General features: G+C 53.3%; 1 protein-coding gene across 3 annotated transcripts in view; it reads left to right on the top strand.

Moving 5' to 3' along the window:
- Window positions 1-25,763, top strand: part of SH3GL1 (SH3 domain containing GRB2 like 1, endophilin A2) — a 30,380-nt gene extending 4,617 nt beyond the window's left edge. For 2 of the 3 annotated variants that reach the window (XM_074851337.1, XM_074851339.1), the window contains exons 2-10: window positions 14,534-14,602; window positions 14,706-14,778; window positions 15,423-15,566; window positions 17,352-17,485; window positions 18,711-18,869; window positions 19,438-19,541; window positions 21,470-21,594; window positions 22,078-22,131; window positions 23,814-25,763. In XM_074851337.1, coding sequence (XP_074707438.1) covers window positions 14,534-14,602; window positions 14,706-14,778; window positions 15,423-15,566; window positions 17,352-17,485; window positions 18,711-18,869; window positions 19,438-19,541; window positions 21,470-21,594; window positions 22,078-22,131; window positions 23,814-24,010 — 1,059 coding nt within the window. In that variant the 3' untranslated portion in view covers window positions 24,011-25,763. The remainder of the gene's footprint in view (window positions 1-14,533; window positions 14,603-14,705; window positions 14,779-15,422; window positions 15,567-17,351; window positions 17,486-18,710; window positions 18,870-19,437; window positions 19,542-21,469; window positions 21,595-22,077; window positions 22,132-23,813) is intronic. The other variant, XM_074851338.1, reaches the window with a different exon arrangement.
- Window positions 25,764-25,946: the final 183 nt, after the last annotated feature.

Below are 25,946 nucleotides of genomic sequence, written 5' to 3'. Positions count from 1 at the left end.
TTATTTCTCCTTGAGTGAGATACTTTCTGCAGTGCCTTTGCACTGTGTCTTCAAATGCGTTTTGTTTCCTCCCTTCCCCAGGTGATGCTACCTTTTTTTTCGAGGTTAAGTCAGTCCTTCCAGCATCTGGCTCTCTGGGGCTTTCTCTTACAGACCTGAGCTGCCTTTCCACTCGCTGCCTTGTCTCTATATGCAGCTGGGCGGTGGGTTTCTTGGGACATCACAGATGTGCTGTGCAGCACAGGATCTCCCACTGGAAGAGAAATGGGAAGCGCAGCGTGCAGGATAACCTTCCACATGGAAAACCAAACCCACGAGGCCCCTTTCCCCGGCCAGAGCTTGTCTGTCGGTGCCCTGTCTTGCTGCAGATGGTTTTGATTGTGCCTGCCCTCCAGCTCTAGCTCGCTCCCGCTCTGGTGGAGACTGACACACCCCGAGTTCGTCTGCACATTTTTGCTCCAACTCGCCGCTGCCGGGGTTTAACCCACAGATGGTGTGGGGCTGGAGGGGATCTGTGGAGCCGGGAGAGCAGAGGGTGGTGCTCCTGCTGCCAATGGTGCTGCAGGGTGGTTATCGCAGCGGCAGAGAGATCACACAATCGTAGAATGATTTGGGTGGGAAGGGACTTTAAAGCTCCTCTAGTCCAACCCCCTGCCGTGAGCAGGGACATCTTCAACTCGAGCAGGTTGCTCAGAGCCCCGTCCAACCTGGCCTTGAATGTTTCCAGGGATGGGGCGTCTACCACCTCTCTGGGCAACCTGCTCCAGGGTTTCACCACCCTCAGCGTAAAAAATTTCTTTCTTATATCTAGGATCTTCTAGATCTATTAGATCTTCACCTGCTGCATTTTTTTGGCCAGTGGATGTGAGTTGAAGCTCTTAGGACAGTGCCAGTGCCCAGAGACATTAAAGCAGGGCACAAACCCCTGAGAGAGGCCAGTCTCTGCTTTGCAGTGGCATGAGAACTTCATGCTTCCTTGTCTTGAATCCTCCAGCAATTAGTAAAGCCAAGAGTGGACCTGAGGCGCTCTGTGTGGTGGCTCCTCTGCTCTCGCAGAAGGCCGGGGCGCGAGGTGCAAGCATTGGGCAGGGCAGCAGGGCTGCCTGCCCCGTCTGTGGTGAAATCCTGGGGAAGCCCTTGCTGGGGCTGAGACTTCACCCAGGAGAGCAGCCAGAGCTGCCAATGGAGGAACCAGGCACCTGAGGGTGGGGTTGAGGTGCTATTTTGGGCTCACATGTTCTTTTTGAGCTGTTCTGGTGAATTTTGCACACCCGTGCCTTGCCGCTAGCAAGCGAGTTGGCCTGTCCTTCAGCGTCAGGGTCTGAGGGGCAGGAGGAGGTGCTGGGAGCGGGTCACTCCTTGGCTTTTCTGCTGTGGTGGTGGCTGTGCTTTGATGACAAAAGCAGAATGAGGACTGGGTGCCGTGACGGCCTGGTGTCAGGCTCTAAGTTCCTTATCTATAAATGGGAATTTGGACTGGGGAGTCAAGGGATTTTGCTGATTCCTGCCTGCCTGACCTCCCCTCCCACAGCACCTGGTGTTTGATTTATTAATATTAACCTGGGCTGGAGTCCCCTGCAGCCTCCCTAGCTTATCTCTCAATATTAATCTGCTCCCGAGGCTGGAGGAAAGCCGGATTTGCTCGAGCGCAGTGTGATGTCCTGCCTGCTCAGCTTGCCAGCCAGGGTCTGTCCAGGAGGGACTGTACTCGGCACTCAGCCTGAGCATCCTTGCCTGACACCCTGAAGCCCTGAGCAGTTTGCTGTGACTGGGGATGGGTGTTTCGGTGATGCACGTGTTTGCAGATCCACATATGACGGGTGAAAAAGGGAAGGAGGGCGCTTGTCAGCAAACCAAACCTCTTGGAGAAGGGGACTAGCCTTCAGTGCATCCCTCTTCTAGCCTTGGTGATGACAACTGAATAATCACAGAGATGCCTGCTGTCGCGTCTAGCTAAAATGACTGTGTGCAGGATATTTTCATATTAACTCCCTCTCCTTTTCTTACATGATTTGTTGTTGATGAAACGCCTGGCACGGTGATGTTGTTCGGCTGGTTAATCATTGTCGGAGCTGAGCTGAGCAGCCCCATTACGGAGCAGTTTTCAGCTTTTCTCAGTATTGTTCAGCCTGTCTGGAGTCGCAGGCAGGGGATGGTTCGTGTCTCTGCATCAGTTACTTTAACTTGGCTTTTTTTTTTTTCCTTTTTAAGATTGCTTTCGCAGCCATTGGGCTCTAATAGTAACGAGAACTCAGATTCTTGGAAGGCAAAGACAGAAAGCAGCGGTGGAAAACTCCAGCTCTCCGTACTCGTTTGCTCCTCTTCTCGTTTCTAATGTCAAACAGGGAAAGTGTTATCCCGTGTTTGCAGCTGGGGGAATCTGGGACGCAGGAAGGATACGTGACTCAGGGCTGTGGGGGGGATTGTGCGGCATTAGGAGTGCTGATTCCTCATCGTCATCTTGCTCTGCCTGGTGACGCCTGCCCGTCTGCCTTGGGGCTTTTTGTCTAAAATTATCTATTTATCTACCTCTTTTCACAGGTTATGGGTGAATTATTGAAAGTGGACAGTGCCAAAGGGGATGATTTCTGGATGCGGTGGAAGGAAATCCTTCCTCCCCCTTCTCCCTGCCAATACTTTCCTCCTGGGAAAGAGCAAAATAGGGATGAGATCAGTCAGGCTGGCTTGTAAAAGCTGATTCATTTCTTTAGCACATTTTTTTTTTTTCGTCCTTCTCTCCCCCATCTCTACATATGCCAGTGCCTTTTGCCAGGACTCGCAGCCCCATCCAAACCCCAGGTGGTAAAACGGGAGGGCTGGGAGCGGGGCAGCTCCTCCTGCCCAAGACTGCGGAAATACCAATATAAAAATCAAAACTGAGGGCTGCCTCGGCGGGCTTGGTGCCCCTTGGGGAGGGAAGTGTGTGCAGTGGGGCGTGAGGGGTTATTACAAGACCTGAGCCTGCGTTGATGTTGCTGTCCCTTCTGGAGAACTCTTCTGGTTTGTACCGTTCCCAAGCAGGATGCTGAACTACCAAAAAGGCTGGAAATAAAATAAATCTGTAATCTTGGGTTTGTAAGGCCAGCTGAACTCATTCACATGGAAACTCAGTGATGCATCTAGGCACCGATGCTGTTTCATAAGACTCCTGTGTTGCAGAGGGCTGCGCTTGTGGTCCTTTCCATCTTTTTAATTGCGCTGATTAAATCATCAGCCTGAGCTGTGAAGTCAGGGGCCCGGAGCTGGAGCGTGTGGGAGGTTGCTCCTGTCAACCAGGGGGACTTTTCCTGCAGATCTGCTCCCTCCTGAGCTGTGTGTTCCCCCCTCCACTGCCATGGCTGTGTCCCAGCCTTGCCCCCGGGGAGCAGAGGAGACTGTGCAGAGCCAAAGCAGAGGGGGAAGGATCCGGACTAGTTGGGCTGGGAAAGCCCCGCTGCATCACGTACCTTCTCTTTTCATAAGCTGCTGTGTGACATGACTTAGTGCAAGATTCAGCCCCTCCTGGCCTCTCCCTGTGATTATAAAAGCAATAATTAATTTTTTTTTTTAAAAAAAGGTTTCCTGTTCCTCTTCCGCTCGCCCCCTCCCATCCCTCTAGTCAGCGATCCCATGGCTTTCAGGAACGGGTTCCTGTTGACAGGAAAGGGCCGTATTTGGCCCAAGCTGGAGGGTTAAACAAGCTGTTCTTGGGATCCTCTCCAGCGGCCGCATCGCTGGATGTGGGTTTGCCGATAGTGCCTGGGGTGCTGCCATCTCTCCAACCTGCTGCAGCACAGGCAGGGGCGTCCCCATCACGCTGGGGCTGTCCGGGGACACACACACACACACACACACGGTCCCCCTGAGGTCCTGGACCTGCCCTGCTGCTCCTCTTGCAGCAGATGGAGAGTCCGTCAAGACAGAGTTTGGAAGAAAAGCCTTCTAGCCCCTGGCGTGTGTAATTAGCTTTGTTGCTGATACCTTATTAATAGAACTAGTCTTTTTTCTTTTAAAGCTGCTGGGAATTTTAGAATCTTCCTATCTTCTAAAACCTGGCTATTAATAAAGGTCATGATACTGTCACTAATTAGATTGCTTTTCTGCTCAAAGAAAAAAGATAAGTTAAACGCATCTCCATAATGAAATTCTGTCTTTCAGACAGAAGATAAAATTTGCATGATTAAAGCTTTAAAGGGCTTTTTCTAATTGAGAAAATGGCTCATAATTCATCCTAGAGCTTGAAAACCAGGCTGTATCTTCTTGTTGGGCCAGACTTTATTCATCAATGATAATTTATTAACCACTTTCTTGACCAAATCTGTTTTGGCTTTACAAGACTAGCTATATTTAAACTTAATCTTTGGTACCTTCATGATGAAAAAGGCAAGAAAAATGCTGAACAATTATCTGTGTACGAAGCAAATCTGCTGCGTAAGAAAGTGCTGTTTGTGCCAAAACGGGTTTTTTTTCCCCCCTGATTTTCTTCACTCTAAGCTCCGTGGTGGACCATTTGGAAAATATCTTTGTTGGTGACGTGTGTCCAGGCACATGGTTTTGGGCAGACTTAGGGGGCGCTGGGCAGGCACAAATCTGGAGTGCCAGATCTTGGTGTAGCTGTTCTCGTAGTAAAGCTCCTCCCAGTTGTATTGGGTGAATTGTAACGACCAAGGGTGTCCGTACTTCTGTGCTTGGTAGGGATAACACAATCTAAATGCTATCCACCCGGATTTCTGGTACACCTATTGCGCTGGCTGCAGGGAGAAAGGCAATAGTGACGCATCGATAGTGTCATCTGCAGAGTGAAAGCAAACTGCAAAGTGCTGGAAGGGATTTTCTCACATTTATACCATTCTGAAATGAGTGTTAGCAAGTGTTAATGATGTGCAGCAAGAACAAAAATGGGTTCAGCCTCATTTTGCATGGACTGGAAGCACGACAGAGTACCTGGATGTGGAGGAGGCCCCCGCGCAGAGCTCTTCGAGGAGCTGGTGCAGGGGTTTGATCTGGTCCAGCACGTTGCTGCTGGATTGCTCCTGGCAATCTTAGGGACCTCTGTTCACTTGTTCCCACTTTCCTTTTCCTTAGGATGCTGTGCTCTGGTCTGATAGCCACTAAGCTTTTCCTAGTATTCAAATCAACAAGGAAAATGCGTATTTATAGTGTTCTCAATTATTTCTCTCCCTCTTTGATGTTTGTGTACACTAAGACATCGCTAGATCCGTCCTGGAATTTTTGCTTGGCCAACACTGTCCGTGTTAAACGTGCTCTGCATGGGGCTCCCTCTGCCCCTCTAAGCCAGGAAGAGGGTTTTTACCTTCCCTTTGATGCAGTTGAGCTCCTGCGTGAGCTCAGCATTTTTTGATCTCCCTTCTGTCTGTAAACCTGCCTGGAACTCACCTTGACTCTTCCCTGAGCTCATTAATGCTGTCTGCCACCCAAAACTGAATGCAACCATGACTAAACTTTTTCGGTAATTGCTCTACGTGTCCCATCAGCCTGGTTTGGTCTCATCATGCTGCAAATCCAGAGGTTCTTTTGCTTCCTTCCCTGTTCCTTGATAGTCTCCGGGCTCTGTTGCTTTTTTTTTTTTTTTTCGCTGGGTGATGCCAGTTAAGTGTCATGTGCCCTGGGGAGGTGTTTTTTCATCTGTCTTGGTTTGCACAGCAGCAGAAATCCCGTCTGCTGCATTTTTGCAAGCTGTCCTGCGGCCATGGTGTTTTCCCCAGGGACTTACAGGTGTCGTAAGCCCTCCTGTTCCTTTTTTTTCCCCCCTTGCTTTTTGTGCGATCCCTAGGATCGGCGTGCAGGCGGCCAGTTGGGGCTGATCCTCTGTGCTCTGGCTGAAGGACAGGACTGCTGTGTGCTCTGCCTCGGTTTGTCATTGAAGCTTTGCAGAAGAGGAAACCGAGGATTGCAATTACTAGGAGGCACTTCTAGTGCTTTGTACTTTTATATCCCCTCTAATGAGCGGCTCCAAGTCTCAAATGCGAGGAGCTGCTCCTCTTTTTCCCCTGGGTCTGTGAAGGTCGGGTGGAGTTGCTGAGGAATGATGGCTCAGCAGCTTTGCAAAAGTCAGGCTGTGATTCACTGAGGCTCTTCCGAGATAGGACATAGGGAGGTTGGGCAGGAAATCTGGATGCAAGGCAAATATTCCATGTTTCCCCTCGGTTTAGTGGACTTCCTCTGAATTCCTGTAGTCAGTGCAAGTGGGTGAGGAGAAGGGCATTGCCGGGGGAGAGAGGAGAGCAGCTGCTTTTTTCCTTACGTGTTTTTGTTTTCCCTGTTAACTTGACCCAATTATATTTTTCTTTTTCCAGCTGAATAGAAATTATGTCTCACTTGGTGCAGAGCATGCGAGAAGTAACTAATAATAGGGGAAAATATTTATGATGCAAATGGCTGTTGCTGACTGTTGGGAGGTGCCCCCTTCCCTGTAGCAAGAACATTTCAACATTTCAAGTGTCTCCCCGCGGCGAGAGCTGCGTACTGAAACCCTTCTCCTCTGGGGTGAGTCTGCTTTTACGGCAGCATTGTGCCCTTTCGGCAGGCTGGCCCGTCCCTGCCTCGGCATTAGCCAGGGCAAGTCGAGCTGTCGCCTTCTGCTTGGGGAGGGAAGGAGGAAGAGTTAGCTTGGAGAGCACCGAGATGAACGCAAAGCCTCGTAAACAGGGATCACAACCAGGATTGTAAATACTGTCGTGCTACAGACAAGGAAAGGATGAATCCCCTGAGCAAACAGGCAGTGGCTGCATTGCAGTACATCTGTATGCCCTTCTCTGGCCTGAGCTCTGCGAGTGTGACCTGCTGGCTGCTGCTTAAGTTACTTTTTTTTTTTTTTTTTAAATTCATGCTGTCCTCATTCCTCTGAGCCCATCTGCTGGATGGAGATGAGTCATTCGATAGCGCTTTGAGTAGGTGATTTGACAGGTGGCTCCCTAGAAAGCTGTCTTTGCATGCAGCAGCTCTTTCTCTGCGGTTTCTATATGATAAGATTACAACCTGAGGTCACTTTGAAGGCTTTCTGCCTTGTCGGGAGGGAAGGGAAGGAGCTCTTCATTGTTCTGGGCTGACCTTCCTGCTCAAAATCAAGGCAATTCCTCCGGCGTTGGGTGGAGGGTGGCTAGATCCCCATCTCAGATGGTGAGGGGGTGGAAAGCTCAGTTTGTTTCTAGACACGTTTCCCTGGTGCACGTGTCCGGAGGCAGCGGAGCACCTCTTCGTGCCTTCGCACGACTACATCGCTCGTGCTTGGGTGGCGAGTCTTGGATGGGAATGGCCCTCCTCATGAAAGGTGGGAACAGGAAAAATAAAGGCAAGGATGTTCAAGAGAAGATTGAGAGTTGGATAACAGAGTAGAAGTGCTCCTGTGAGCTATTTAGCAGGGAGACCGGACAACTTAGGTGGCCAGTGGAGCAGTCAGGTGCCCCACGACAGGTTAGATCAATGGTAGGGTTGATGTTAGGAGCCAGCAGCAGGGTTTTGCTCAGAGAGGCAGGAGGGTGCGAGCTTCGGCTGCCCTTCCTCTTCCTCTGTTTTGTCCCACAGCCCAACGGGGATGTGAGAGTTGGTGAGACGGTGTCTGCCGAGTCACATCCACCTTCTGTTTTTAGCTCTGCTGCTAACCTGCTCTTGACAGTAGGCAAATCGCTTCCTCTCGTGCTCTTTCCTCTTCTAGCACTTGTCGGTCTTCTCTCCTTAGAGTGGCAGCTTTTGGGGTGAGAAGGTCTAGTGGGTGCAACAGTGCTCAGCCCCACGAGAACCACAGAGCTGCTGGGTGCCTCCAGTCCCCCAGCTGTTTGGAGCATGGGGATCTGCTAGAGAACGTGCCTTCCTCTTCGTTGCAAGGCCAGTGGTAATTGTTCATCCCCTGTTCCGCACAATAAACGCTCAGATCTGTTTTCTTCTCCTTAAAGTAGGTCAGAAGTTGCTCAGATTAGCGTGCGCTTTGCTGTGGGCGTGCCGATCTCTCCTTAAACTGGGGTGTCTGCTGCCTCTCAGCAGCGTCCTTCCTTAAGAATGGATGCCTTCCATTTTTAATTTAAAAAAAAAAAGCTTAAAAGCCTCTAAGGAGGCAGAATACAGTCAGATCTACAAAGCTAACGTGAACAGACAGAACTGCAGGCTGGCTGGGGAGAAGGGGGGTGTGCGCAGCGGGCAAGCTCTCGGGTTTGCATCAGCTGCCGCTGCTCCACGGGAACTGCCTGGTCGTCCCGTCCCAGTTCCCGGCCCCGTGTGCTCGCTGCCTTTGTGGCCAGGAGCTGGAGATGGACCCGAAATGGCGTACGCATGCTCTGGATCCCAACTGGTGTCTGCTGTCGGACCAGCACCTTCCAGTCTTGCCCCGTTTCCAAGGATTACGCCGGGAAGGTGACAATTAACTTTTAATGAGACGCTTTGTGTTGGCAGGGACAGGCAGCACATCAGAGCTCAGACATCTGCGGGGGATTGCCATCGGCCTTGAGACACCTCCCAGTACAAGCTGGTCCCACAAGGAGCCTCTGCGGTGGCAGAGACATGCAGGGTGCTCGAGGGGGGACCCCGGGGTGTTTCCCAGGCGCTGCAGCTGGGCTTCGGCACGCTGTTAGAAACAGAGTGTGCTTCGAGGAGGCTTTTCTGGGGCTCTGCAGCCCCGCCATTGCCAAGCCCCCCTGACTGCAGCCGAGTGACTAAACCCATTTGCTACCCATCTATTTTAAAGCTTAAACACACACGCAGTGACAGAGTAAATTGTCACGTTGGCTCTGTGGAGCTGCGACTGCCCAGCTGCCTCTTACACTGTGATGTTAAAGTTACCGGTGAAGATGACTGAAAATTACACTTAATGCCAGGGAGTCACGCCTAGCTGAGCTGGAGCGGTGGCGATGGCTTTATTTAGCGTTTATGGAGCATCCCACAGATCTGTGCCACTGGGCATGACTGAAACTGGGCACTAGCAATCCCAGTTAATCCTGGTTTTCCTTAATTACTGCTTCTACGTGTCTCTACCAGGCTGTCGTGTTGTACTCAAGCCCTCTTCATCTGGGACTCAAAACATTTTCAGCACCTTTTTTAATTATTTTGTGGGCTGGCTTTTTCCACTGGACTTGCTCTTTCCTGATGAAGGGAGCCAGGGTAGAGCTGCTCGTCTGTTTGCTTGTCTGTGGGTTTTTTATTTCTGTTGAGAGGCGGAGGGTGGTGGGGAGGAAGAGGAAGGCTTTGGTATGCCAGCAACTGGAGGAATAAGGTTTTCATTCTACTGCAGGCAACTGTTTTTGGATGCAGGGATGGCGTGTGTTTGATGTGTCATAAACAGGACCGACTGTTTGTTACAGAAAAAGAAAGCAAGTTTAGAAAAAAAATATTTTTCTGTGTTTCTCTTAGTGTGTTTTGCTTGTTTGAGGCTGAGGGAATTGGGGATAATTTACCATTTTAAACTGTATAAAGGCCCGTGGGAAAGTTGCCGAAAATGTCACTTGTTGCTCCCACATGCGTGGGTTGGGCAGACGAGGACCTTCAGGGTGGGGTGTGCTGCAAATCTGCCCTCCTCTGGGTTTCGAGGTGCCTTGCAGGTGCTCCTTGGCTGGGGGAGGTTTGGCTGATGGCATCTTCCCTCTCAGTTTGTCGTGAATTTTGTTGATGATGCTGTACAAAAATCTCCTTTTTTTTTTTTTTTCTATGCATCTTTCACACCTTTGCCAACAGCAGCCTGTGGGAGCGATGCAGCGAGGCCACGGTGCAGAACAGCCCTTGCCATTGCTCTGAGCTGGGACTGCCCATCTCCTCTCGGGGAACAACCTCATCTACTCCCCACAAAACCTCTCCCGATCTTCTGTGCTCCTGAATTTATCCAGATACACCCCGGCCAAACACACCTGCCGTGTGGCAAAACATGCTGGGCGTGGGCCTGTGCTCCAGGCCCCTGGCAGGAATGTTAATGGGGGCGATGCTGCGGCCAGCAAGGAGGGAAACGCGATTTTTGGGTGGGAACGGGTGTGTCGGGGTCCTCCTCCAGGCCTTTGGGATCCGTCTGGGTTTCAGTGATGGTGTGGGCAGACTGATACCTGTCTGTCCAATCCGTCTGGTTCATGTAAGGATGCCCAGTGCGCTATAGCAAGGGGTGGACACTCAGGTTTCTTTATTTGCTGCAAGTTGTCCTGGAGCTGAGCGGGTGAGATGAAGGAATGATGGGTTTTGAGGAGGGGCGCGTGGATTTTGTGTCATAAGTTGGGAGCGGCTGCGCAGCCCCCCCCTCGTTACTCTCCCTCTCCCAGCTGTAAAAGAGAAGCCCTCTTCATCACGCCTTTCTTCCCCCTCTGTGTACACATACCATTCCTGCCTCTCCCCGTAGCCAACCTCCTGCCGCAGTAGTTAGTTTAAACAATAGGTCTTTCATTTCCGAAGATCTTCCACCATGGGCAGCCCTCCGGTGGGTTTTGAACAGCGAGGAGAAGTTGGGATTGTTCGTGTTCCCACGCCCCTGCAAAGGAAACCAATGGAAGCCCCCGTGAGTCGATGCTCTTTAAAACGAAGCTGCAGAAACTGCAAAGCACAGTCGGGAGCAGCCCTTCAATGGCAAGAAGTGGCCGTATCTCAGCCCTCTGAATCAGCTCTCCTGCAGATGAAGCAGGCTGGGTGCCACGCTCCCCGTGATGCTCGCCGGGGTGGGAGCCGCTCCACCCCGGCACGGCGCAGGAGCCCTGCATCACCCTTGAATTAAGTGCACCTCCCTACTCTCTGATCTCAGGTCGGAGCTATCTAGGGCATATTTTAACTGCCAGTGTCCTTTTAATTAAGCATGGATGGGAAGCGAGGGATTGATTCCTGGCTTCTCTGTTGGAGTTTGCGTGCACCGTCTGCTTCAGCCCTCTTCCCCCACCCTGCGGCCTGGTTTGGTTAGGATGCCAGGTAAACAGCCATCCCATTTGGAAGCAGTTTTTTATCTCACTGGGCCGTGACGCCCAACAATATCGCCTTGTGCTAATATTTGCTCTAGGAAGCATTTGGCTTCGGCTGCTGCGGCAGCGCGGCTGAGGGCTTCTGCTTTGTCACTGCACCCTGCGAGCTGCGCAGGGCTTGCTTCAGGTTTAACCTTTTAGTCTGTGTCCCATCCTGGCAGGGCTGGGAGGTTAAAGGAACCAGAGAGTATAGACTCGTTCTCATCTTTCACCCTGAGCCAGCTGATGCGCTTCAGCATAAACCTGCAAGAGAGCATTTGGGCCACTGAATTTGGTTAACGATTTGCATGTCTTGCCTTGCCAGTGTCTTCCCTGCATTCACATCTGTCTTGGTTGCGGCGTTTGCGAGCGGTTAGGTCCCCAAGCAGGGCAAGACGGACCATGTCCCAAGTCTTCTCTTGGCTGTTAAAGAAATAAAAGTGCAGAAGAACTGTCACCACATCCTCAGAAAAGCCCCCGAACGTCTCCCCGAGGGAAGCTGTGCTGGGATGTGCACCGACAGCATTTCACCGACCATCTTACGGTTCACTCAGATGCTACAGGCAGCGTGTGGGTGCTTCCTTCCTCTCCCATCCTGCGAGCAAAGGGCGAGCTTCCCGGTGACCTTAAAGCTCCCCTGAGAAAGGCAGCTGCTTATTTGCCAGCCTTCGCAGGCTCTTTGCAGGCAGCGCGATGAGATGCACGATGTGGCACTTGGAAACTTGGCTCCCAGTGGTGTCGTGAAGCTCTAGGTTAAACAAGGAGCCGGCGAGGGCTTCTCCTGGCTCGTGTCTCGGCTAGCGCCGTGGGGGAATCTGCATTAGTTTGTCTTCCTGCCTGACAAGATTTGGGAGTGTGGGGATAGGGATGGAGCCACTGCGGATGGCACACAGTCCCTCCTTCTTTCCTCCTGTGATGAATCCTCCCAGTTTAATTAGAGCCAGCAGTGAGAGAACCTCAATCTTATTATTCCTTCACAGCAGGGCACCAGTAGCGTTTCTTGGACGTCAAAAAGAGGATTAAATTAGTCTGCAAGTGAGGGGTTTTTTCCTCCATCACATCTCTTGGCTCTCTGGGAGGGTGTTAAGCCTCCAAAATCACTGTGGTGATCAGTGCCTTTGACATGGCATGCCAGTCCCTGATTACAGCCGAGCTCCCTGCCAGAGGGGTTATTTGCAGCTTTCTGGGCTGCAAATCCGTGGGTGGGTGGGTGGGTGGAGAAAAGTGGGAATGCAATTGCTTGGGATAATTGCACCCTTCCCAGGTGTATTAACGAGTAAAGGAGGTTTCCGGAGGTGCGACCTTTCCAAAAGCCATCCTTGCCCCTTTCTGGTTACAGAGGCTGCGGGACTTTTGGCAGGGGACAGGCGATGGCAGCTGGGAGTGAGGTTTGCTCTGCTGCGCTTGCCCTGGCAGGCAGAGCAACTGCTCCGTGGGGTTTTTTTTTCTAGACTCGGAGTGTCTAGAGATGAACGTGTGCCTCCCCAGCTCGGGGCTGGCTTGTCAGGGTGTGTGCTGGCACCCCAAGCACAGAGCAGGCATCCAAAAAAAGCAAGAAATCACGCTCAGATCGGTTGCCCGTCTGCAGGCAGCTATGGGATGATAATATCCCTTCGAGCCTCTTGGGTGTGCTCGCCGGGCACAGCAGGGCGCAGGGCTGGGCCATCCTGGCACACTCTTGCTGAGTCCTGTGGACCTGCGAAGACCTTATCTGAGGGCCAAGCAGGAGAGTGAAATCCAGAGCTGAGCTGGGTGAACCAGGAGATCACCAACCTTTTCCTTTCCCCCCCAGTGTCTAAATGTCAAGGGTGAACTCCAGCAGTCCCTTTTTGTTTGGCATCTCGGGTCCATTGCTGAACTGTGCTTCCTCCAAAAGAGGAAATAAAAAGGCTCCCCTTGCTGCAGCGAGGCCCCGAGAGGCTCTTGCCTCGTTTGTCAGCCTCCTCAAACCCTTGTTTTGGCCCTGCAGTGAGTGGTGCTGCGCGGCTCCGTGCTGAGCGGTCGGTTAGAAGAGCTCTCCGCGCTCCCCAGCCTCTCCTCCGCAATGTCTGCGCTGCCTCAGCAGTGTTGAACGGTTGCTGGTGTCTCCCCACCGAGCTGCAAGAAGCTGATCAGCCCTGGCTGTGCTCTGAGCAACAGTGTTTGTGCTCAGCACCAGAGCTGGGTGCTTGGCGTACCGAGGGGCTTTGAATACCCACATTATTTTTTTTTCCTCCTCCCTATTTTGGGATCTGGAAATGGGATTTTGCTGAAACGTCGAAGATCTTGTTCTTCTTTGTGATAACAAGAGTTTCTTCTGCGTGTCCTGCTTGGTAACGTGATTGCGGGGGGCTGAGCGCCGCATGGTAGGTGCAAGCACTCAGGGCAGAGTGGCTGGCGGCGTGTCTCCGAGTGCTTCTGGAACTGGATGATTACCTAAAGGCTTTTTCCGCCCCCCCTCACCCCCCCTTAAAAAATAAGGAATCATTTTGAATCCCTGTGGGAGCAGGAGGGTTCCAGAGGAAAAAAGACTTGATAAAATCAAGTATTTGATGTTGAAGTAAACAAACCTGTATTGTTCATCCAGAGCTGGAGTTTTGACTACAAACAGGAGAAATCCTGGCAATGCCCTGCAGCAGGGGTCAAGTGCTTGGGAGTCAGCGCCGGTTTCCTAGAACACTTGTGATCTCTCTGTAGGTAATTTGCTGTCCGTTTGGACCAGTTTGGGGCAAGATAATCGCTAATTTTGGCCATGTGTATGTCCTGCATCCCCAGGCACTGCCGCTTGCTTTGCCACAGCAGCATGGGGCTGGGAAGGAAATTCTCCATTTTGGGCTGCAGGGAAGGACACGTTTAGGTGGATATAATAAGGCATTTACTATCTTTCAGCTCGGGCAGTTGAATGGTGAGATTTAGGGAGTGGGGGTCTTTTCTTAGACCAAGCAATATTTAGAAGAAAGCTGATAAGCCCTTTACACAAGTAGCCAAAAGCAGCCCTGTCTTTACAGCTTGTCAAACATCTCACCTTTTCAGTAGTTTTGGAACAGGCATCAGAGACGCTTTGATAAATGGATTTGAAAACTTTACTGTAGCTTCTGCAGATCCCTTTATCCTCTGCTTACAAAGAATTCAAAACCCCCGTGCCCCAGATCCTGAGCTCCTCCAGCTTTTCCCCTGGGAGTGCTGGTTTAGAGCTGTGAGAGGTCTCTGCTCTCTCCAGACTCTGTTCTTGTGCTGGCTGCTGTGAGCAGAGTGTGTTCTTTCCCTGTTTACTTGCATTTTGCCGTGTGTGTAACTGAAGCCTTGGCTCAAAATGGAGTCGAGAGACAATTCTGCCGCTTGCTTTTTCCAGCAAGCGTTGGAGTTGGAGCCGTGTGGTGTGATTTAAGGAGCTGCGTAGCTTCTGTTGGATGAGGAATATCCTGACTGAGCCATGCTTTGGGAGGGTAGGAGATGCTTGGATTTTTAGTGGGGCACTGTTAGTAAAGAGCCACATCTTTTTGATGTGTGTTGGACTGTTCCTGCCACCTCCTTTCTCTTGCAGATGCTCTCTGGATCCCCCCTCTTCCCTTGCTGTCCCAGGGACATGCTGCATGAGGTATAAGGAGCTTTAAGCAGTTAGTACCATGCCTGATTCCTCCTCCCTTGTTCTTTTTCTGCAGCTGGTCAGTGAGAAAGTTGGAGGGGCTGAAGGGACCAAGCTAGATGATGACTTCAAGGAAATGGAAAAGGTGAGTAGGGAACAAGAGAAATCTAACATTTAACTCCTCTGTGACCTTTCTAAAGCCCCAGGCTGATCCTCACTGCTGCTGGGTCATCTTGTCTTTCCCACAGAAAGTGGACCTGACCAGCAAGGCGGTTACAGAAGTGTTGACCAGAACAATAGAGTACCTCCAGCCGAACCCAGGTGAGTGCCTGGACCTCTCCTGTCCCCTTCCCTCTGCTCCCCAGTTTTCCAGGGAAAGAGGCAGAGGGGGCAGAGAGGCATCAGAGAGAACCTTTTTGGCCCTGAGATATTGGTCACCAGCCCACATTCAAGATTAGGCAAGTCAAGTGAAGATCCAGGTACCCCTCTTGCCCCGTGTGGTGTTCCTGGGCTGTAAGATGCTGCTGTTGCTGTTGAACAGTGAAAAAACAGACACATATTTAGCCTTGGACCTAGAGACGCCCTGAAGGGGACCTGTTTTTCCTGGGGTGTCCAGAAAAAGTGGCGTCTCCGGGCTGGGAAGGGGTGACTGGCTTTGCAGGCATCGCCTCTGGAGCTTGCTGTCCTGCGTGCTTCCAGCCAGCTCGTTCAGAGAGCACTCCAGGGACTATGGGAGGGCTGGGGAAACTCCTTTGGCCTTCACTGGTGAGCTGTGGGGAACTATTTTTCTTGCTGTCTTGGAAAAGAAACTTCTCTTTTCGTAGCGAATGGTATTTCTGGTAGATGAAGACAATAGGGCTTCTTGGCTTTGGATGTATCTTTAAAAAAAAAAATGTTGGCAGTGGCCAGCAGCTGCTGTCAAGTCCAAGTAATTGCAAACACGGCTGTGGCTGTTTCTGTGCCAGCTTCCAGAGCCAAGCTAACCATGCTCAACACGATGTCGAAGATCCGTGGGCAGGTGAAGAACCCCGGCTACCCGCAGTCAGAAGGGCTGCTGGGGGAGAGCATGATCCGATACGGCAAGGAGCTGGGCGAGGACTCCAACTTCGGTGAGTGGCCCATCGGGCCAGCTCCCCCGAGGAGCGTGTAGCTGAGATGGCAAAGGCAGCTGCCAAATTTCCAAGCTGTTACTCTAAATTCTGGAAGGGCTGCATGACCCTTTGTGGCACCTCACAGGACTGGGGGCTCTTAAAAGAAGTTTGAAGACTTCCACCCAGGGCAGGAGGGAAGGGCCGAGCAGAGCCCAAGTGTCCTGGATCCCAACCCGTGGCTTTATGTGCAAAACCACCTCTTAATACTTTCTTATTAAACACTGAGATAAATTTTCACGTAGGAAAAAAAGGCTTCCTGACTTCTAAGCTGAACAACAGTGGTGTGGAAACTAGATTGAGCAAGATTCGGAGTTTTATGGTGCAGTTTCCAGCTAGAGCTCTGCTATAGGGAGGCTGTGGCCAAGAAGTCGTTTTGCGTGGCGATTTCTCATAACCACGTGTGACTTGCAGGGAGGAGGGGGGTGAAGCCTTTCGGTGACGTCAATTTTAATCCCCTAAAACATCAGCCTCCGCACGTGACAGACCTGGTACAGTGCACAGCTGTCTGATGGCTTCCAGTGCAGGGAGGAGCCTTCTTGCCTCAGGAAAATTAAAAAGCTCTGGCTACTTTGTGGGAGCGACGAAGGACTCTCGAGAGTGTCTCTGGCCAACTCAGAGCACTGCATCGAGCACTGCATCTCTCTTGGCTTGCACGAACCAGAGTTGTTTCAGAGAGCAAGGGGGAAGGAAGTTTTTAGAAGGACACACCAAACCTGATTTCCTTTAATAGCCTCTCTGTCAAGGAGCACTTAACTTGATAAATGTCTGCGTTAGTACCGCATCCCTCCCTCGGACAGGTTATCTAGAGTTATCACGATTGCAATAACTCTTCTTGTATATTTATTTTTTCAGCTGGACAGTAGAGTGGTGTTTTCACTTTACCCTCTATTTCACTTATGTATTCTCCTCTGCTAATGTAGTGCTGAAATGGTTGGTTTGCCAAAGCTGCACAGGAATAATTTAATCTATAAATGGTTTTCACTGGAATAAAAAGCCAAGACTAAATATGCTTTGCTGCGAGTCTGTCTGGCTTAACTGTCATTGTGGCAGGAGCCTCAGAAAAGCATGAAACTAAATAGGTTTCAGAAAGCAACTTTGAGCTCTCTAATTCAGAGGGGAGGAGAAGGGATAAGGTTGGCCCGGTAGAGGTTAGTGTCTGAAATGAATAGAAGGCTGCAGGTTTGCTGCCAGCATCTGGGGAAACTTGAAAAGTTGGTCAGAGCACTCTGGGCTTAAAATTGTCTGAACAAAAGGATAGCCAGGCTGGATCAGACCGAATGCGCCTCTGCCCCAGGCTTCTCTTGCCATCTGTGGCCAAGGAGCAGAGCAAGGTTAAAGCACTGCATGGCCAATTAGCAGCTCAGCAACTGCCTGAGCCAGCAGGGAGTTTAAAAATACTGCTTTTAAAAATATTTATACCTTTTCCTTTCTCTGGGTGGTTGGTAGAGATTGTTCCTGTTTTTCAGAGGGAAAAAATGAAGCATGTTAGTCAAGTGTCTTGTGTGGAGTCCGTAGCAACAGGCGATGGCCTGCTCGCACACCGGGCACCGCTTGCTCCGTGCCAGGCTCGGAGATTTGCTCCAGATAGAAATGTGGGGTCGTTGGACGGGGGACGGAGCTTGCACACGCTGGGTGTCTTGGCAGAATGGCTCTGCATGCAGCCGCCACACACTTCGGCTCTGTTTAACTGGCTGGCCCCCTCTCCCTTCTCCCTTTCTCTTCCCTTCCTTTTCTCACTCGAAGGCGATGCGCTTCTTGATGCTGGCGAATCTATGAAGCGGTTGGCTGAAGTGAAGGACTCTCTGGATATTGAAGTCAAACAAAATTTTATTGATCCCCTCCAGAACCTGTGTGACAAAGACCTGAAAGAGATCCAGGTAAACACCTCGATGTTTTCTCTCCTCCTCATCTCTTTTGTTTCTGGCCTCTTCTGACTATTAGTGCATGTAACCGCTTGCTCTGTCGTGGTGGGAACCAAGGTCTGTTCCCCTGAACTGTGCGTGCTTTCTCTCTCCAGATTCACTAGTATTTATTTCCTCCCTGCTCAGCACCGCTGCTGCTACTGCTCCTGAGCAGCTCGTGAGCCTGGATGCAGGTTTGAATGGTTCTTCATTTACCATGTTTTTTGGAGGATGCTGTGGGAGTACGTCCCAACACGCACCCTGGGCTTGCTGAATTTGGTTTTTGTGCTGTGAGCTCCCAGCCGTGTTACATTTGGGCTGCCTGGCATTAAACTTTACCGTGTTGGCTCTATTCTGTTAGTAGCCTGGATCCTACAGCGTAACTCTCAGGCTATGAGCAAGCTTCCCTCTGGGTCTCTTCAGCAGCATCTCAAGAAGGCCCAACAGTGTCTCGCTGGGGAGACACAGAGCTTGGCAGCTCTCGTGTGCTGCCACAAGTCCATGCAAAGCACAGCCAGGCTTTGTAACAGGATCCATCCCAACCTGTAATTCACAAGGCAGCTCTCTCAAGTGAATTTTCACTTACAGTGGTGTCCCAGATAAAATAACCACCAACTACTGTTTCAGTACTTATCTGTACTCCAATTCTGCAGTCTGCCACAGAGCTCATTTAAACAGCCCTGCCCTAAGCAGTCAGGGGATGCAGTGCCCAGAACTTCCATCCCAATTCCTGATCTCCAGAGATCCCCATCGCTCCTGGGGAGCTGAAAGAAGCAGGCCAACTCTCATCTTCCCAAAAGGCTTGCATGGGGAACAGACCTGGGCTGCTCCCTGCAGTGTTTTCCTCCAGCTCTTGGCTGGAAGGGGGTGAAATCACATCGTCATGCCAATTTGTTGAGGGTTGTTTCTTAGTAAAAAGCCCCCGCAGCCGTGGCAGTAATCCTCTGCCAAGCTGAGTTTGGACGGCCCAGTCCTCCCTGCCACCTCGCAGCAGCCCGGCCTTGCTGCTCTCCATCACGTCCTGGAGCCTCTCTGGAGTCTGAACAAAGGTGGGAGCCACAGAGCGTGTGCTCCGAGATCAGGTTTCTGAAATGAACTTGGCCTGTAACTAGAGCTGCCTTCCCAGTAGGAGAGCTTGGCTGCTCCCAGTCTCTGGCTTTTCCTTCTTTTCCTTTACTGTTCATAACCATCCTCTTCCCAGCACCATCTCAAGAAGCTGGAAGGCAGACGCTTGGACTTTGACTACAAGAAGAAACGACAGGGCAAAATCCCCGATGAGGAACTTCGACAGGCCATGGAGAAATTTGAAGAGTCCAAGGAAGTAGCGGAGACCAGTATGCACAACCTCCTAGAAACTGATGTGAGTGCCTGGGGGGAGCGGCGGCTCCTCTGCCCCGGGCTGAGAGCTGCTGGGTGGGCCGTGTGTTTCTGGGAACACAAGGGTGGGATCTCTCAAGGGATGCAGAAGTTAGACACTAATTTCCAGTCTTTGTTTTTGCAAGAGCGGTTTTGCTCTCTGAAAACCCAGATCTTGAGTGCCCAGCACATGCCTTGCTGCTCCTCTTACCCTTTCTGTGGCCCCTCTTTCTAATCCAGCTCTTGGCCAGAGGAGAGGCCGTGGCTGGTACCAGATGGGTCTCTTCTCAGTCTGCTGGTGGGAGAGAGTTTGGGCAGGTAACGCAGCTTGCTTGGGAAGGATTTGAACAGCTAGTGAAGCCCAGAGAGCAGTAGGAGGTGTCCTCTGTCCTGCTGAGTCTCAGCCAGTGCCTCACCTCTGGTGTCTGAAATCCCAAACCTTCTCCTCACCTCCCTGGGGAAGGGGCCCTTCGCACGCTTTCCCCAGTGTGGTCTCAGCCCCCGTGTGCAATGCAGGAGTCTCCTGTCAGGTGGGCAGAGCCCTTCATCCCCCTTTGGTGTGATTCTCGCAGATCGAGCAGGTGAGCCAGCTCTCGGCCTTGGTGGACGCCCAGCTGGACTACCACAGGCAGGCAGTGCAGATCCTGGACGAGCTGGCGGAAAAACTCAAACGCAGGTGAGTCCCAGGGTGCTGCAGGCGCTCTGTTTTCACAGCCACGAGCTGTCCTTGTGATACGTGTCTGTAAATACCTGACTGTCCCTCTAAATCTGTCTCCTGGTGTTAAAGCTGCTTCTTGAAATCACTAGAGTTTCAATTCAGACCTTCTCCAGGTTGGAGGGAGTGATGCCAGCTGCACAACCTGCTTTCAGTGACGGGAACATTCTGATATCTAAAACAAAGCCTCGGCGCTGGCGCCGTGGGCAGCTGGTCTCTGCTGGGCTCAGCCCTGCCTGGATCAGGGTGTGCTGCTCCCGGGGAGGCCGGAGTTGAATTTGGCAGGGGTGGAGAAGGGTGAAATCCCCTTCGTGCCAGGGCTCGTGGCTCCTTGCGCTGCAGGCGTTGAGCGTGGGAGTGTCCCCACAAAGTGCCTTTTGGCCAGAGCCAGGATCAAATCAGAAGCTGCATCATGCTGTTGGAGCAGATGGCTCAGATGTCACGAGCTGGACATGCCTGTCACCCTGTGTCACCTGGAACTGCCTAGCCGAGAGTCTTTGTGCTGTTACCTTCAGTTGTGGTTAAGGAGGGTGCCTGGACACTGGCTGTGGTTGTGGCCCAAAAAGGTCTGGTCAAGGGCTCCCAGTTGCGCTGAAGACCAGAAGGTGACTGCAAAGTGGTGGGGGTGATGTGGTGGCCAGTGGAAGAGCACCTACATCACCTCCTTAAAGGCTGGCATCTGTGAGCCCACCGCCAGAACCCTCATTTTCACGGAATCATCTCGGTTGGAAAAGACCTTGAAGCTCCTCCAGTCCCACCATGAACCTCCCCCTGACCGTTCCCAACTCCACCAGATCCCTCAGCGCTGGGTCAACCCGACTCTTCAACCCCTCCAGGGATGGGGACTCCCCCCCTGCCCTGGGCAGCCCATTCCAACGCCCAACAGCCCCTTCTGCAAAGAAATCCTTCCTAAGAGCCAGTCTGACCCTGCCCTGGCGCAGCTTGAGGCCATTCCCTCTTGTCCTGCCACTGGTTCCTTGGCTCAAGAGACTCATCCCCCCTCTCTGCACCCTCCTTTCAGGGAGTTGTAGAGGGCCAGCGAACCCTCCTCTCCCTCCTGTCTCCGGGCAGATCCTGCTGCAGATGTGGTGCTGCCGCGCCTGCTCTGCAGTTTTGATCCACGGGAGCTGGTGAAAGGCAGATGGGTGTCTGGCACGCAGGAGCAGGGAGAGCCACAGAGCTGCCTGGTCTTGTTGCTCTCCCTGCCCCTCCTCGAGTGCCTGACCTCCGCAGCCGCCCCGGGGAATGCGTGGTTGCTGCCAAAATGCCAAGAAACACAGAGTGCTGCTGAAATACTGAGCGAGCTGGATCACACGAGTGCCATGACTTGCGCAGTTCTTCCTGCTGCTCTGTCTCACCTGAGCAAACATGTCCCCAGACACTGGCCGAGGAAGGAGAGGTGGCTTCGCTGCATCTGGGACTTCCCTGCGGAGCCGGGGACCTGCCTTCCTCAGGCCGGCGCAGGGCAGCTCGGGCAGAGCCCCGGCAGCCTCTCTGCTTCTCGGGGCGATTTGGTGATGCTGCCCTGCTGTTCTTTCCTTGCAAAAGAAACTGCTGAGTGGATCCAGTGTCTGGTTTGAATTAAGAAATTCTGGGAGGATCCTGCCAAATGTGTTTTGGAACTGCAGCACGAGTGTCCTCTGCTGGCCTGAAGTGCCTGAGACGCCTCCGTGGCAAAGCCTGGGGCGTGTGGCTCTCTCTGAGGGCCAGGTCCCAAACCCTGGGCAAGATCCATCTTCAAAACGCCCCAGCACAGAGGGTTGTGCAGTTTCTTGTCTACAAACCAATTTTCTCCCCTGTGGAGCCACCGAGGAGGATAAATATCATGTTGATCTCATGATATTTTGTTTCACATTTCAATTTATCCGCATTTCTTTTCCTTCTTCCAGAATGAGGGAGGCCTCCTCGCGTCCCAAGCGGGAATACAAGCCCAAACCCAGGGAGACATACGACTTTGGAGAGACTGACCAATCTAACGGGGGCTTCTCTTGCAATCCTACCCCCAAAGTCTCAGGTAAAAATGTCATGTGTTGTGTGTGTGTGCACACAGGTGCCTCTGGAGCAGCCTCCTGGGGTTGGAGGGGAACTACTCTGCCTGGAGATGATGTTTCTGGTGTGCTGGATGTGCCTGCACGAGCTGGTGGCTCTGAGAAATGTCAGAAATGCCTCTAGACTCGGGCTGTTTTCTGTTGGGGCCCAGCAGCCTTCATTGTATTGGCTTTGGGGACGTCCCAGCGGGGTCCCCAGCTCGGGCCACTCGCCTGTAGTGCCTGGTCAGTGCCAGCAGTGGCGGACAGGAAAAATGAAGCATCTCTTGCTCCCTCCCCGTCTTCCATCACGCCGCATCCGTCCTTCCCTGGTCCCGGCGAGGCAGGCGGGCTTCTAACACAGCATGTGGGCCACCCTGTTTCTCCTAACAGATCCTCCCTTTGAGCCCTGCCTTTCCCTCTCTCCAGTTCACGTTGTTTTAAGCATGTCTCTTTTTGTTTGGAAGCAGCTTCCTCCTCTTTCCGATCCGACAAGCCGTCCCGGGCCTCCGTCAGGAGTATCCGTGAGTTTCCTCCCTCCGCACTGCATGATGTGTGACCATCTCTCCCCATCCCTCCTTGCTCCTCCTTCCGTGACGCTGCCGCTTGGAGCTGCTAATACCTCCGTGCTGAGCCTGGCCAGCAGAACAGCTAAGCTAAGCTGAGCTAAGCCTCGAGCTAAGCCCCAAATTAAAACAGCCACGCTATATTGGTATTTACCACTCCAAAGCTGGGGCCTTTGCTCACCCGGAGGAGTTGTAGCAGCTATCATCACGCAGGCATGACCTACGTGAGGCCACAGGGATCAGATGCTCTTCCCCGAGGTATCAGACATCTCGAGGATTGCCCTGTTCTGGTTACAAGCACCCCAGCCTGGATCTCTCCCGCTCTGGCTCATGCTGCCCGCCCCGTACCCCACTGCTGGAGGCTGGCGGGGGGGGAGCAGGTAGAGCCTCGGCACGCTGAGTGGGTTTTGAGGTCACAGCTGGGCAACAAGGAGCCTCGAATGGGGGGTTGTGGGGTGATGTGGGGTCCATGGGTCAGCATTCCTGCTGAAGGGACCTGTTGGGGTCCCGTTGGGGTCCCGTGGCCAGGCTGGGTCTGTGGCTCGGAGGCACCGCGGTGGGGAAAGCTCATGGTGGTGCAGCCAAAGGGGCAGGAGGACTTGAGGAGCCTGGTGTGGGGGAAGTGCTGTGGTGGTGGGACCAGCCTGGTATTTTGGGAAGTTAATCTTAAAAACATGAACTTGCTTGGCTGCCGCTTTTGGTGTTTTCCAAGTTCTCTTCTAATGCTGGGTCCGTCCTTGCTGTGGATATTCAGCAGACCCGATGCGCTGGCTGCCCTTCGTGCCGTTCCCCTTGCCCTGGCTGGGAGAGCCCAGGGCAGCGGGGAGGGGAGCGGGGGTCCCACAGAGCCCGGGGGTCTGTATTAGCTCGGTCCCTTTTCAGAAGGATCCCTACAGCTGCCTAAAACGTTAGTGCCTAGACAGAGCAGGCAGCAGCTTTCCCTGCTATAAAAATACCCCCTTTGCAGTCAGGTTTGATGCTTAAATCATGGAGCTGAGATGTGGGAAAGAGACTTTGGTTTTCTGCCCATTTTTGGGGGGGCCTCGCATGCATCACCGAGCTGCTAATTGATTTGAAGCCCTCTGCCCAGGGAGGCAGTGGCAGACATCTCCCTCCCATCACCCTCAGCTTCGGGGTGACCTCTCTAAAGGGACCCCTGGGTCCTCCTCCACCATGTACTGACGTGTAACCCCATTGACTGATGAGCTGCACAGCAGCTTCTCTCATCTCTGGAGAAAGAATGTGGCTTTTTTAATCTAATTTAGGTTGGAGTTTAGCTTAGAGCAGGGGAAGCCCAGGCAGCACAGGGTGCTGGAGGCAGGGCTCTGCTTTGGGAGAAGCTCATGAAGGACGTGATTGGAAGAAAGCGGAGGAATTAGTGAGCTAAAAGCCGGTGAGAGGTTTAAAGTTAATGATTTGCTGTTGTGGGGGCAGAGTGAAGGGGCAGCTTCTCCGGGCACGCCAGAGCCTGGTTGTGAAACCAGCAGTGCCAGCCCCGGCTCTGGCAGAGCCGGTGATCCCGCGCGGTGTCCGGGTCCGGCGAGCCGCAGGCGTCCCCGGCGGCGGCAGAGCCGGGGGCTTGAGGAGGAGGAGGGTGTGCAGGGGGTCCGGCTCACCTCTCCCCCCGCCTCTCCCTGCAGCCCCCCTGGACCAGCCCTGCTGCAAGGCTCTCTACGACTTCGAACCCGAAAACGACGGCGAGCTGGGCTTCAAGGAAGGCGACATCATCACCCTGACCAACCAGATCGACGAAAACTGGTACGAGGGCATGATCAACGGCCAGTCGGGCTTCTTCCCCCTCAACTACGTGGAAGTGCTGGTTCCGCTACCTCAGTGAAACGGCGTCGCTCCCGCCCCCCCTCCGCTCGCGCGGGGCCGAGCCTCCATTCCACCTCCATCCCGACACCGGCCCTCTCCGGCGGCGGGGCCGTGTTATCTCCACGTCACCTCGGGGCGAGATTGCCACCAGGGAACAAGCCAGAAGGGTCGAACAGCCCCCCTACCCCCTGTGAATTTGATTATTTTAATTTTTTTTTTTTTTTTTTTTGTCCTTCTGGTGCTTGAACTTCGGTACTTTGCGCGCCCTGCCAGGTCCCCCCCCGGCTGTACGATTGTCGCAGGCCTCTCCCTCTCCAGTTTTTTGTCTTTCCTTTGGGTCGAGCATCCGGATGAGCCAGGTGGGAGAGCGGGGATGCATCCTTCACGCTGAGCGTCAGCATGGGGAGACGCACAGCCCAGGAGTGGGGGGGCAAAGCAACCCCCAGCCTCACCGAGGGGCAAGACCTTCAACCCCCCCCCACCCCGTTGAACACTACCCCTCTCCCCGCCGCTGCCCAGCCTCCCTACAGCCCAACAGGACCCCAGATCTCCCTGCGGGGGGGGATGCCGTGGCACAACAACACTACGACACCCATCAAACACTAAGCCAGCCTCGTGCGGGTGCTGAGCCCTGCTTGGGGTGCTGAGCCCGGCCTGGGGCTCTGTGCTGTCCCTCCCCACCCCACAGGGACACAGCAGGGATGTCCCCAGCCTGCTGTTAGCCCCCTGCCCCCTCCCCACTCCAAAGGGGGTGGCTGCTCCCTTCGGCCCTTGATTTTAAGTATTTTACACCAGGTTGCTTCTGGACCTTGGGTTTTCCCTATTACAAACTCTACCGAGTCTGTCAGAGCTGGGGGATAATTGGGGGGGGAGGGGGTGGAATTGGGCCCCAGCCCGGGGTCTACCCACCGTGGGGCAGAGTGGGTCGTGGCTCCTCTCCCTCGAAGGTTCTGCACTTACTCTCCCCGGGGAGTTACTCTTGACCGGGGGCTCACGGCTGCGGGGCTGGAGCTTTGGCTGATCCTCATGTGCCTTTCCTGTGCCCCCCCACAGCGACCCTCCTTCTGGGGGAGCAACGTCCCCCCCTCTGCCACCGGGTTTGGTGGGAAAAGGTATTACGATACCACCTCTGCCACCCTGTAGCCCCCAGCCTCCCCGCCTGTCCCTTACCATGGGGGTCAGGATGGGGCCCGAGAGCGGCAGTGCTCGCCCCATCTCTCAATTTGGTGGTTTTTCTTGCTAGAAAAGTGGTTTCTTCCCCGTTCCTCGGCCTTGGCCAGGCTCTGGCACCTCTTCTCCGAGTCCCGGCTCTGCACGGGGCCCGTGCCGCAGCACGTCCCTGTCCCTGCTGCTCCTGGCTCCTGTTACAGTTCCACAGCCCCTTTTCAATGATTTTTAGCCGTGCATGTCGATGTGTGTCCGATCCCCTGCTGCGCCGTGCTCCGAGCGGGCCGAGCGCTGCCCCCCGCTCCCAGACACGGGGGGGCACGGGGCAGCTCCCCCTCGCTCCCAGCAGCACAGGGAGCCCAAGGGCCCCGTGTCCTCGGGGCCCTCACCTCTGTCCCCTCCCCAGTGGGGACCGGGGTCACATCCCGGGAACGCTGGCTCCTGCTCAGGTGGATTGAAATGCGTTTTGTCAGCTGGGACGACTTGTTAGACCTTTTTTTGTAATGGTTTCTCCTGGTTTTTAGGGGAAAGAAAAAAAAAAAGACGACCCACAAATCTCGACTTGTATCTCTGAATGAAAGTATTAAATGTTTTCTTCTTTCTAACGGCTGCGTCCTCTGTGAGCGCGGGGCTGGGCTCCGGGGGGGCCACGGCGGGATGGAGGAGCAGCCCCGGAGGAACGTCGTGTCCCCCCGCCCCGATTCAGCCCCCAAAACCAGGCAGCTGGATGGCGACTGCACCCCGCGAGGCCACCGGCACCGTCCCCCACCGCAGTGCCGGCGCGATGT

This window comes from Strix uralensis, chromosome 27 (genome assembly GCF_047716275.1).
Source record: "Strix uralensis isolate ZFMK-TIS-50842 chromosome 27, bStrUra1, whole genome shotgun sequence".
Lineage (NCBI taxonomy): Eukaryota > Metazoa > Chordata > Aves > Strigiformes > Strigidae > Strix > Strix uralensis.
The sequence above is the reverse complement of the archived record's forward strand: the minus strand, read 5'-3'. Positions and strand labels throughout refer to the sequence as shown.